Here is a 13,398-nt window from a genome sequence, read left to right as displayed (position 1 = left end):
TACTCATAATTTGCAAATATTATTTTATAGGTCTTCAATATTTAACAAAACAAAATTTGGGGTCTTTCCTTTTACACTTTCTTATAATAAAACAACTTTATGATTTTTAACAAATTTCAATTCATTGTTTTCAACAGCAGCAGCTACAAAAGGGTTGGGGGGCAGGAGGGAGGGGGGTAAGAGATCAACCGAAGGACTTGTATGCATGCATATAAGCATAACCAATGGACATAAGACACTGGGGGGTAGGGGAGGCCAGGGGATTGTCAAGGGCAGGGGAAAAAAATAAAGGACACATATGTAATACCCTTTGTAATACTTTAAGCAATAAAACAATAAAAAATAAAGTAAAAAGCAAAACAAATGAATATACATTATTTTAGTTTTATTACTATGCCTAAGATAAAAATCTAAATCTAACTTTTAGAAATAAGATATCCAATAAAAATTAAAGCAATTTTTGGAGTCAAAATTAGTTCAGAACTCATAAAAGTAAAACTTCTTAATCTTTTAAGATAAAGGCTATGTATACATATTTTTCACTTAAGATGGGCATAAGTAACAAATTTCCTAACTGAACAAATATTTTCAGATCTTGATTTTACTAAAAACCTAATCCTATCCCTAAGTAAACATCTCTTAAGAAATTCAACAATATGCAAAACACTTTAAAATATTTTAAAAGGCTTGTTCTTATTGGTTACCTAATTATAACAACAAAATCTTTACACAAAACCTGGAAATACTTAAGCTTTAGTGAATTGTTCTGGTCTATATGTGTATTTATTCAAAGAGCTGTATTAATAAATATTAAGCTCCTAGGGTATAACTTCTAAAAAAAACATTTTTTTTACCTTTATACCAAAAAAATAGTTCTCAAACGGTGAAATACATTGATTGGTTAGCATGGAAAGTGATGAAGCAATGAAATCTACCAAGTTTTGCCTGTCCTGTTGGAAATATATCTTACTTCTCAAATACCTGTTCACACAAAAAGATAAAAAATAAAAACAATATTTTTACAGTACTGTTTCTTCTATGGAAGTGGTTTCCAGATTAACCTTATATTAAAAAAGGTTTGTTTTTCCAGCATCAAGGGTTAGTAATTAGGTAATAGTCTGAATCCTACCAATAACATTAACAGAAAAGTAGAGCAGTAGCTTTTGGAACTACTTTGATTCAATAGGAAACTTTCCTAAAGATAAAAAGAAGCTCAGCACGTTATTGTTCCCACATACTGAAATTTTAAAGATTAGGAAACTTTTAATGCCAAATTGATAAAATTCCTCAGTAAGATAATAATTATCCTAGCTATATTCTCCAAAGTAATATCTCTTAGCTCGTCCTTGGACTTTCCAAGAATTCTGAAACGCGTCAAAGATCCCCTTCCTTACTATAAATCTAGAGATGGCGTCATATAAATTACATTTGGTTGTTTTAATAAGTCACGTATAAGCCACCAACCGCTATTTAGTATTTCGATTAACCTTCCCGCCAACTATAGTTTAGAGATATTTAGTAGTAATTTTCATATTTTACACCATCTATTGTAAAAAAATAATTAATTTGTTACGAACATATGTCTCACAGCAACTTTACCTCTTAAAACTAAGTTTACTTTTTTGTCCTGCCCTAAAAGTTTAAGGATCACGATCCTTTTCAAAACTTCAACTGAATGAACACCACATTTCAAAACTGCCAACCCCGTTATCCCTTAGGTTCTTATTTCATATGATTACAGCTTTTTTTTAAAAAAAAAGTACTTAAAAGCCCTAATACCTTTTTCCTTCATCCGTAAGATTTAAGCTCTGAGAACAGAGCTGAGGGGCCAAAGATAGTATGAAATCTGAGGGAAGAGGTGGGCGCAAGGTTTAGAAGAGCTCGGAACTAGGTTGGCTGAGTGACGGAAACCGTTAAGCGCCCGTTTGTCTAAGGTACTAGAGGGGGAGGGGCGTAACGGCCGCCCGTGGAGTTCCCACGCCCCCCAGCGACGGCAGCCACCTAAACCGCCTCAGCGGTGGCAGCCATTTTGGCGTAACCCTAGCTCCGCCCCCAGGTGCGCGGGCAGCTCCGCCTCCCAGTGGGCATTGCGCAGAAACAGGAAGTGGGATCTCAAATCTAAATGCCAGACCAGCGGCAGGTCGAGACCCGGACGAAATTCTAATCACCCTCACATCAAACCCGTGCCGCTGTCCGGGCTGTCATCTCCTAAGAAAGGCCGTGGGACCATGTCGAACATGGAGAGTATCCTTTCCCGTCTGATAAACTGCTGCTAGGGCTTTAGGGAAAGAGGAGTGGTGGTGGCGGCGGAGGAGGGGGGCGGCGGTGAGGAGGGGGGAGGGGGAAGAAGGCGGGGGCTGGAGCCCAGGGAAGCGCTCCGTGGCGTGATCTTTGAGGAACGCAGAAGGGCGGCGTAAGCGCCGGCAGCTTTTTTTGTTTGTTATTGTCTTCTGGTAGCCGTGGCCATCCTACGATCAGGGCACTTGGAACTGAGTCGCTGGACTGGTTTGAGAACATTCTTGAGGTTGAATCCTCCTTCGTTGAGGGCTTCTGTCACCTGTTCTTTCAGTGGATCTACCCACTTTTTAGAAATAAATCCGAAAGGATGGTGTGGAAACAGGCTGCAGTAGTTTGCCAGAGGTTTGGGGCGAAGGTATAGGTTTTGTATGCAGTAGCTTCTATGGAATTTCTTCCTTTTTCTGGATGGAGGAGACTGATAAGGTAAAGTGCTTAATATCAGCCCTTCAAAGTCAGTTGAGTGCGTGTGTTAGTAATCTGATTTAGCATATGAGGAAAATAATTATTACCTAAAGCTATAAAAATTCATAAGTCGCACCTGCATTCCCACTGAAGCAAGGGGATTAGGAACCAAGCTGTGTGAAACCCTGAATTAAAGAAGGATGAAATTGCTTTTCACAACTGAAATACCATCACAGGCTTTCCATGTCGTTGTAATTCCTCACTTTTTCCAGGAGTTCACATTATAGAAAATAGAGTAAGTTGGTATCTTGCCATTTCATGAAACTTGGCAAAATGACAAAATGTTAATAATAGTATTTGTTTGATAGCTCATTTTAAAGCTCTTTGCCTTCATTAGTTTGTAAGTCTGAAATACGTATAGAAAGACTTTTGGTGAGAAGATTACATTATATAAGTCATACTGGGACTATTGATAACATATACTGGGCTGAACTGTCCAAGATAAACCAAGAATAAAGGGTGAGGAGGTGCAGAATAGGTCATTTTATGAACAGAGCAGATGACTAAAAGACCCAGTTATCACTGCACTTTAAAGGATATAATTTATGAAAGTGTAGCCCTATTAAAGGATTTTTTAAAGCAGTATCATAAAGTAAAGATCACTGGACTAAGTCAAAAGATCAGTTTCTAATCCCAGTTTTGCCTCTTAAGAAACATATGAGTTAGAGGGAATCATATAGCCTCTGCAGGCAAAGTTGACTCATCTGTAAACATACTAACCGACCTGTCAACCTTATAAGGCTGTTACGAAGATAAAATGAAATGGAAGGGCATACTGAATTGCAAAGTTTTGAACATGCTGTTAAATATTAATAGAGTACTAATAGCTATCTCTTTCCCCAGAACTTTTGGAAGGATTTGAGGTAATAGCTCTAAAATTGCTTTTTTTATTCTAATAATGCAAATTAATTTTTCTCTACCTAAGCCTACCCTATGTGATTTCCAATAGCAAGATAATTGGTTATTAATTCTTTTGCTGAAATGTATGTATGTCTGATCAAATTAAAAGTACTGTTATCAATAGTTTAAACCTTAAAAATGAACTATTAACTACCCTTCAGTCTGTCAGAAGAAGTGAGGTGTAACTTGACTCATATAATCTGTTAATAGTTACTTCTCTTGGTTCCATTTTGTAGATTCCAGACCTTTTTCTTGTAGTATAGAAGAGGAAATTACATACTGACTCAGACCTGTCTTTCATAAATAAATAACTTGAACTGAAACTTGAGTAATATTTATTTGTTGCCTATATTTAATGCAGTATATAAGAAGATTTACAGTATATAAGAAGATTAAATGTGCTAACAATTGAATTAGTATGATAATTGTGACTTCTGTGTTTGGACAGTTAAAATACACTGAGTTTATCTTGGTGGATTAGATTAAGTCACACTTTAAAAAACTCATAGACTGACCAAATTTATTTGTCATAACAGGTTCATATGGGTGTTTTATAAGTATATTTACTAAGCCCCATATGTTTTCAAAGAGAAAATATTCCTGGTAGGAACATATAATTTGTGCAAGAAAGTAACTGGTTACATACAGCTCTTTTCCAAAAAGGAACATTTAAAAATTGTCTCACCCTAACCGGTTTGGCTCAGTGGTTAGAGCGTCGGCCTGCAGACCGAAGGGTCCCAGGTTCAATTCCGGTCAAGGGCATGTACCTTGGTTGTGGGCACATCCCCGGTGTGGGGGTGTGCAGGAGGCAGCTGATCAGTGTTTCTCTCTCATTGATGTTTCTAACTCTCTATTCCTCTCCCTTCCTCTCTGTAAAAAATCAATAAAATATATTTTAAAAAATTGTCTTATTCCTCATTCTTAGGTACTTTTAAGGTGTGAACATTTTATTTATTTATTTATATATTTATTTATTTAAAATATATTTTTATTGATTTCAGAGAGGAAGGGTGAGGGAAAGAGAGACGGAAACATCAATGATGAGAGAGAATCAGTTATCGGCTGCCTCCAGTATGCCCCCGACTGGGGATCGAGACAGAAACCCAGGCATGTGCCCTTGACTGGAATTGAACCCAGGACCCTTCAGTCCTCAGGCCGACACTCTATCCACTGAACCAAACTGGCTAGGGCAAGGTGTGAACATTTTAAACAATAGCCATTCCATATAATGGGTAATTGAGAAAATTGCCACATACAGGGAAACAGGTTTTTGATTTGACTTGCCATTTGTTTTAATATTCAAATCAAAATTATACTTTATATTTTAGAATGCCAATAAGGCACATATTCCATATATTGCATTATATTTTGGTTGCTTCGGGAATCATAATCACACATTTCTACACTGAAACGTGTGATGAATTAAAGACTAATACTTGTTGAGATCAAGATTTGTCATCAAATTTTTCTAGTTAGGTCATGTTTTGCTACCAGATATGTATAACTTTCAATTTTAGAACTTTTTGAATTTTGGAATTGTGAATAAGTGATCATGGAGATAGATAAACAGGGAGGAAGGAAGGGAAGAAAGAGCAACAGCATTTCAATATATACCTATGTTTTTATAAGACTATATATGTATATCATAAGAATCTAAATAGAGATCCATGCTCTTATCATGTTGCTGATGATAGCAACAGAAACAATATTTCAATTATTCCTGTGGAAGAAGATAACTAAATCAGTATTTTCTAAACCTAGATGTTCGTGAGAATCATCTAGTGAGCTTTTAAAAACTACAGATTTCGGAGACCTATCCCAGATCTACCAAATTGAACATTCCAGAGGTTAGGTTCAGAACTCTGTATTTTTAAAAGAGCTTTATTGGTTAACTAAGGAAATTAATTAGAAGAAGTATTTTAATATCGCTATTCGCCCTTTCTCTGTAATAGAAGTGTCAACCAAATTCACGCTCGATAATGACAGGTTGAAACACATGTGTGCAATTGGTGCCAGCGAAAGCTTTATATATATCATGCATGCACGAGTCAACTTAGCTTTTATATATATAGTATAACTTGCTTAATTAGACCTACTTTCTAATTAGGTAAACTTTTTCTAGCCCAGTGAAGAACCCCAACTTGTCTTTCAGGTAATTGTCAGCAACACAGCAGTAAATAGCAACACAAAGCAGATTATTATTGTAGATCATGCAGGGAGAACAAAGGGTAAAATATTTAACTGTATCAGTGTTTGACTATATTCTGTGCAGTGAGAAAACCTGAGGTCATTTTTGTGGTCTACCATTTCTTTGCAGTCGGGTCAGGTTGCTAAGCTTTCTAAATCTCTGTTTTCCGGCTAATGAAAATAAATTAGGATTCCACCGAGTCTCCTATCTACCTACTTCAGGACATCTTTGAGGATCAAATGAGATGAGGCATGGGAAAACACTTCACAGACATTTGGTTAAAGTGTAAAATGTTTCCATCTGGCTATAAAGCAAGTCATGTCCCTGGGCTGAAGAAACTCCAAGGAAGCTAGTCGCTAGGGAGAGGAAGCCGGGCGTTGCTACATGACATCATTACTCGGTGCCCACAGCCACGTTTCTGGGCTGGACTGGGCTGTGGGCCACATTTTGCGCCCTGGGGTCTTGGCAGCGTTGGCTGCAATTTGGTGGGCTGTCGCTCTGGGGTGGTGGTGGGGCCTGTGTCCCACTTGTGGGAAGCCGAGTGTTGCTTTGTCAGTGCCAGGTCCGCAGTGCCGTTTCTCTGTAAATGGCCAGCTCCTGTGGTCAGAGCGCATCATAGCGACCGGTCAGATATTAAGACATTTAGCATATTAGCCTTTTTTATATATAGATTGTTATATTGCTGGTCTGTGATGAGATTTCAAGATCAGGTCAAATAGGAAAATTAAAACAGGACAGTGTAAAAAGTATTTTCCAAAGCTAAATGTAACTTTAAAATTCAATTTTAAAAGCTGTTGTTTATTCTGAGACTCTCTATGTTTTTGGTGTTGATATGTTCTTTTAATTATACCAGTTCATGAAATTAAAAGTCTGGCATCTGCTATGACATTGGTTTTCTAACGCTTTTAGTGGCAGAGCATTTTTTTTCCCTGAATGAAATCTTATAGGGAATCCTAATAATATAAACAGCATTGTACTAATATTAACATAAACTTATTTAAGTGGAAATGGGTAATTGAGTCCTCTTGCCCCGCGGCATTGGTGCTTTTTTCCCAGTATATCATGTTCCCCTGCAAAATACTTTTCTGCTACTCATTTACTTAAAGCTAGTGAGTACTTTTATTAGGCACTGCATTAGGCTTATGATATAAGGATGATTGGGACTCATTCTTTTTTGTTTAATTAAATCTTTATTGTTGAAAGTATCACATATTGTTGGTATATCCCCTTGAAAAAATGTACATTTTTTGGGGGTGAGGATTAAAGTTACATGATTTTTGTACAAAATTTATTTTAAATGTAAGGTTAGATTAATTAAGAGTATATAGATACCATGAGATGGTAACTTTGACCCCTTCTAGCCCTCCCTTGTGGGACTCATTCTTATTCTCAGGGTGTCCATAATCTAGGTGAAGAATTAGACATGTATCAGCAGATGAGTGGATTAAAAAACTGTGGTACATCTACGCTGCTATAAAATACTACGCTGCTATAAAAAGGAAGGAACTCCTACCATTTGCAACAGCATGGATGGAGCTGGAGAGCTTTATGCTAAACGAAATAAGTCAGAGAAGATAAATGTCACATGATCTCACTCATTTGTGGATTATAATGAATAACATAAACTGATGAACAAAAACAGATCCAGAGACAGAGAAACATCGATCAAATGCTCAAACCTCAGGGAAGGTAGGGGAGGGAGAGGGTAAGGGGGAGAGATCAACCAAAGGACTTGTATGCATGCATATAAACCTAACCAATGGACACAGACACCAGGGGGGTGAGGGCATGAATGGGAGTGGGGTGGGGGGGGCAATGGGGGGATAAGGACACATATGTAATACCTTAATAAAGAAAAAGAAAGAATTAGAGATGGAGTTATAAAGAAGTACAGAAAAATACTTATGCTATATAAAGTAGCATGGGAATGCAGAGTAAGTGGCTACTGACACTAAACTTCAGATTGTGTTTCTAAAGAGTATAGGCATATCTCGTTTTATTATTCTTCACTTTATTGTGCTTCACAGATATTGCGTTTTTTAAAAATTGAAGGCAATGACCCTCTACCATCAAAAAGATTATGACTTGCTTTATTCTGATACATGCTTTATTGTGGTGGTTTGGAACCGAATCCACAATATCTTTGAGGTGTGCCTATAAGTTTAGGAACAGAATGTATGAAAACAGTGTTGGGGAATGAGCAATTATTTTATATTAAATTTATATTAAGTACAAACAGGTTCAACTTATCCAAGTTATAATATTGCTGCACATTTTTAAGTGTTGTCCATATACTAATATTATTTAATACATGCTTTGGATTTTTTATTTTAATTTTCCAACATTTTTTCTAGGATATATACCAAGGAATGGGATTTCTGGGTTGAAGAATATGTGTACATTGACTTTTTTATGTAGACGTTTGTGTCATGTGAAAATAATGATGCTTTGATGATTTCCAATGTAATTTGTATACCTTTTACTTTTTATCATGTTTGTTAGGACTCCAGAACAATGCTTAATTACAACAAAAAGTTACAGCAGGATGTTTTCTTTTACTGATTTTAAAGGGAATTCTAACTATTTGCTATTAAGGATGATGTTTCCTATAGATTTTTCTTTTTAATTCTCACCCAAGGATATGTTTATTGATTTTTGGAGGGAGAGAAGGATGGAGAAGGGAGAGAGGAAGGAAGAGAGAGAGAGGGAGTGGGAGGGAGAGGGAAACATCAATGTATGAGAGAAGTATCCATCAGTTGCCTCTCATATGTGCCCTCACCAGTGATAGAACCCACAGCCTAGGTATGTGTCCTGATGGGGAATTGAACCCGCAACCTTTTGGTGCACGGGTTGACCCACCAACCAGCGCTAGATTTATATATATATATATATATATTTTTTTTTTTTTCTTTTTTTCAGGTTAAAGTTTTTTTTCCACCCAGTTTGCTAGGAGTTTAGTTATAAACCATTCATCTGAATGTTGGTTTTATGAATCCATTAAATGTTGGAATTTAGTAAATGTTTATTCTTTTTTTAAAAAAAAATCTTTATTGTTGAAAGTATTACATAGGTCCTCCTTTTTTCCCCCATTAACCTCTTCCATCTGCCTCTTGTCCCCTCCCCCAGGCCCTCACCACCCCATTGTCTGTGTCCACAGATTATGCATATATGCATGCAAGTTCATTGGTTAATCCTTTCCAACCCATCCCCCCCTGCCTTCCCTCTGAAGTATCACATGATCTCACTCATATGTGTAATCTAATGAACCAAATAAACTATGATCAAAAACAGACCCAGAGTCCTAACTGGTTTTGCTCAGTGGATGAAGCATCAGCCTGCAGACTGAAGGGTCCCGGGTTCGATTCCAACCAAGGGCACATGCCCAGGTTGCAGGCTCAATCCCCAGTGTGGGGCATGTGGGAGGCAGATGATTGATGATTTTCTCTCATCGTTGATGTTTCTATCTCTCTCTCTCTCCCTCTCCCTTCCCCTCTGAAATCAATAAAAATATATATATTTTTTAAAAAAAGACCCAGAGACATAGAAGCATCAGCATACTATTAAATGCTTATTCTTTATATATTGAGATTGTCATCTGTGTTTTCTTCTTTAATCTCTGAATGTGGTTTAAATATGTGGATAGATTTTTTTTTTAGGATAAATTACCCTTGTATTTCTAGGAAAAACCCATCAGGAATATGAAGTATCTTTAATACATTGCTTGATTTCTGATATTTGTGGTATTTTTGCATCCATGTTCATAAATGAGTTTGATCTATAATTGTCCACATACAGTATTCTTTTTTGCTTTGGATTTCAAATTTGAGATGTGTTTCTTCTTTTTTTATTCTTTGGGAGAGTCTGTATGAGGTAGGAATTGCTTCTTTCTAAAATGATTGATGTAGCGCACCAATCATGAAAACCATGTAGGCTGTGTCTGTTATTAATTAATTAATTTCTATGTTAAAATATTTTAACATTGAATCAGGAATTTAGAATTATTTATTTATTTATGTATTTATTAGTTCCTTATTTTAATTCTAGGATTGTCCATTTTGTCTAAGACTTTCAATGTACTGCCATTATGTTCATAATTTACTATTTTCAAATATCTTTATTGTATCTGCAGTTATTTCTCCTTTGTCATTCCTGCACTGTTTTTTTTTTTTTTAATACCTTCTTTGTCCATCAGATACTCTAATATTATTAGTCTTTACAGAGAGCTCACCTGGGGTTTTTTTTATCTTTCCTATGAAATCTTTGTTTCTATTTTTTACTCTTTCTTTTTTCCTTCTTTATACTTACTTTGAGTTTATTCTATACTTTTCCTCATTTTGTGAGATGAATGCTTATTGTATTAATTTTTAGCTTGCCTTCCTTTTAAAATGTGAAATTTTAAAGCTGGAAAATTCCATTTGTGTATGGCATTAGCTGTACATCCCACAAGCCACATTCTACTCATTTCATTGTCAATTCTAATTTTTAATTGTTCATTTTAATTTCTTCTTTAATTTATATGTAGATATAGTTTTTTTTAAATTTCTGAATATATACCTTATAAACTTTTAATCTTAGAGAAGCTTTAAATTCTTACAGAAAAATTGTGAAGAGAATTCCCATATTAATTACTTCATCATGGAGTTGTGGTAATACAGCAAGTCCATCTGTTATTTGTTATTTCAGATTTGTTTTTTGACCTAATACGTGATCAGTTTTCATAATGTCTCATATGCTTGAAAATTATGTGTATTCTCAAATTATTGGGTACAGGATTGGCTTTAATTCTCTGTGTTTATTAAATTAAGCTTTTTTTTTTATTGCTTAAAGTATTACAAAGGGTATTACATATGTGTCCATTTTATCCCCCCGCCCTAGACAGTCCCCTAGCCTCCCCTATCCCCCAGTGTCTTATTTCCATTGGTTATGCTTATATGCATGCATACAAGTCCTTTAGTTGATCTCTTACCCCCCTACCTCCTGCCCCCCAACCCTCCCCGGCCTTCCTGCTGCAGTTTGACAATCTGTTTGAGGCAGCTCTGCCTCTGTATCTATTATTGTTCAAAAGTTTATAATGGTCTCTATTATCCATGAATGAGTGAGATCATGTGGTATTTTTCCTTCATTGACTGGCTTATTTCACTTAGCATAATGCTCTCCAGTTCCATCCATGACGTTGCAAATGGTAAGAGTTCCTTCCTTTTTAGAGCAGCATAGTATGCCATCGTGTAGATGTACCACAGTTTTCTAATCCATTCATCTACTGATGGGCACGTAGGCTGTTTCCAGATCTTAGCTATGGTGAATTGTGCTGCTATGAACATATGGGTGCATATATCCTTTCTGATTGGTGTTTCTGGTTTCTTGGGATATATTCCTAGAAGTGGGATCACAGGGTCAAATGGGAGTTCCATTTTCAGTTTTTTAAGGAAACTCCATACTGTCTTCCATAGTGGCTGCACCAGTCTGCATTCCCACCAGCAGTGCACAAGTGTTCCTTTTTCTCCACATCCTCTCCAGCACTTGTCGTTTGTTGATTTGTTGATGATAGCCAGTCTGACAGGTGTGAGATGGTACCTCATTGTTGTTTTGATTTGCATCTCTCGGATGATTAGTGACTTTGAGCATGTTTTCATATGTCTCTTGGCTTTCTGAAAGTCCTCTTTTGATAGGTGTCTATTTAGGTCCTCTGCCCATTTTTTGATTGGATTGTTTATCTTCCTTTTGTTAAGTTGTATGAGTTCCCTATAAATTTTGGAGATTAGGCCCTTATCAGATATGACATTGGCAAATATGTTTTCCCACACAGTGGGCTTTCTCGTTGTTTTGTTGATGGTTTCTTTTGCTGTGCAGAAGCTTTTTATTTTGATGTAGTCCCATTAGTTCATTTTCTCTTTAGTTTCAAGTGCCCTAGGAGCTGTATCAGTGAAGAAATTGCTTCGGCATATGTCTGAGATTTTGTTGCCTTTGGATTCTTCTAGAATTTTTATGGTTTCCTGTCGTACATTTAAGTCCTTTATCCATTTTGAGTTTATTTTTGTGTATGGTGTAAGTTGGTGGTCTAGTTTCATTTTCTTGCATATATCCGTCCAATTTTCCCAACACCATTTATTGAAGAGACTATCTTGGCTCCATTGTATGTTCTTGCCTCCTTTGCCAAATATTAATTGAGCATATTGGTTCGGGCCGATTTCTGGGCTCTCTATTCTATTCCATTGATCTATATGCCTATTCTTGTGCCAGTACCAGGCAGTTTTGAGAACCGTGGCTTTGTAATGCAACTTGATATCTGGTATTGAGATCCCACCTACTTTGTTCTTTTTCAGGATTGCTGCAGCTATTTGGGGTCTTTTTTTATTCCAGATGAATTTTTGGAGAGTTCGTTCTAGATCTCTGAAGTATGCCGTTGGTATTTTAATGGGAAGTGCGTTGAATTTATAGATTGCTTTGGGTAGTATGGACATTTTAATGATGTTGATTCTACCAATCCATGAACACGGTATGTTCTTCCATCTGTTTATGTCTTCCTCTATATCTTTTTTCAACGTCCTGTAGTTTTCTGAGTAGAGGTCTTTTACCTCTTTAGTTAAGTTTATTCCTAGGTAGCTTAATTTTTTTGGTGCGATGGTAAACGGGGTTGTTTTTATAATCTCTCTTTCTGAAAGTTCACTATTGGTGTATAGAAATGCCTCAGATTTCTTGGGGTTAATTTTGTATCCTGCTACATTGCCAAATTCATGTATTAAGTCTAGTAGCTTTTTGATGGAGTCTCCAGGGTTTTGTATGTATAATATCATGTCATCTGCAAATAAGGACAGTTTTACTTCCTCTTTTCCAATTTGGATGCCTTTTCTTTCTTCTTGCCGAATTGCAATGGCTAACACTTCCAGTACTATGTTGAACAGGAGTGGTGAGAGGGTAAATTAAGCTTCTTAATAGGGTACTTTTTTGTTTGTTAATCCTCACCCGAGGCTATTTTTCCATTGATTTTTAGACTGGAATGGAGGGGGAGAGACTGAGAGAGAGAGAGAAATATTGATGTGAGAGATCAATTGCCTCCTGCAGGAGCTTCAACCAGAGCTGGAGATTGAGCCAGGAACCGAGGTATGTTCAAATCCTTGAGCGGAATTGAACCCAGGACTCTAGTCTGAGGACTGATGCTCTAGCCACTGAGACAAACCGGCTAGGGCTTAATAGGGTATTTTGTAACTTTTCTATTCTTAATTTTGTCAGTTACTGAGATAATTTTGTTAAAATCTCCCAAGCTTGATAATTTTCGCTTTGTCAGTTTTTTTTTCTTTTTTATATGTTTTTATTGATTTTTAGAGAGGAAGGAAGAGGGATAGATAGAAACATTGATGAGAGAAAAACATCATTGATTGGCTGCCTCCTACACACCCCCTACTACTGGGAATCGAACCCATAACCTGGGCATGTGCCTCGATGGGAATTGACCAGTGACCTTTTGGTTCCTGGGTCAACGCTCAACCACTGACTCATACTGGGCGGGCTGTCAGTTTTACATATGTATACACAAAGATACTTTGAAGCTA

At 36.7% G+C, this 13,398-nt stretch overlaps 1 protein-coding gene across 1 annotated transcript in view; it reads left to right on the top strand.

Annotated features, from left to right (window-relative positions):
• Positions 1-2,092: 2,092 nt before the first annotated feature.
• LOC118654145 (charged multivesicular body protein 1b-2) overlaps positions 2,093-13,398 on the top strand; it is a 52,479-nt gene continuing 41,173 nt past the window's right edge. Inside the window, exon 1 of the mRNA XM_036305424.1 lies at positions 2,093-2,244. Within this exon, the coding sequence (XP_036161317.1) occupies positions 2,229-2,244 (16 nt within the window). The 5' untranslated portion in view covers positions 2,093-2,228. The remainder of the gene's footprint in view (positions 2,245-13,398) is intronic.

Source organism: Myotis myotis, unplaced genomic scaffold (assembly GCF_014108235.1).
Source record: "Myotis myotis isolate mMyoMyo1 unplaced genomic scaffold, mMyoMyo1.p scaffold_m19_p_4, whole genome shotgun sequence".
NCBI classification, from domain to species: Eukaryota; Metazoa; Chordata; class Mammalia; order Chiroptera; family Vespertilionidae; genus Myotis; species Myotis myotis.
The sequence above is the reverse complement of the archived record's forward strand: the minus strand, read 5'-3'. Positions and strand labels throughout refer to the sequence as shown.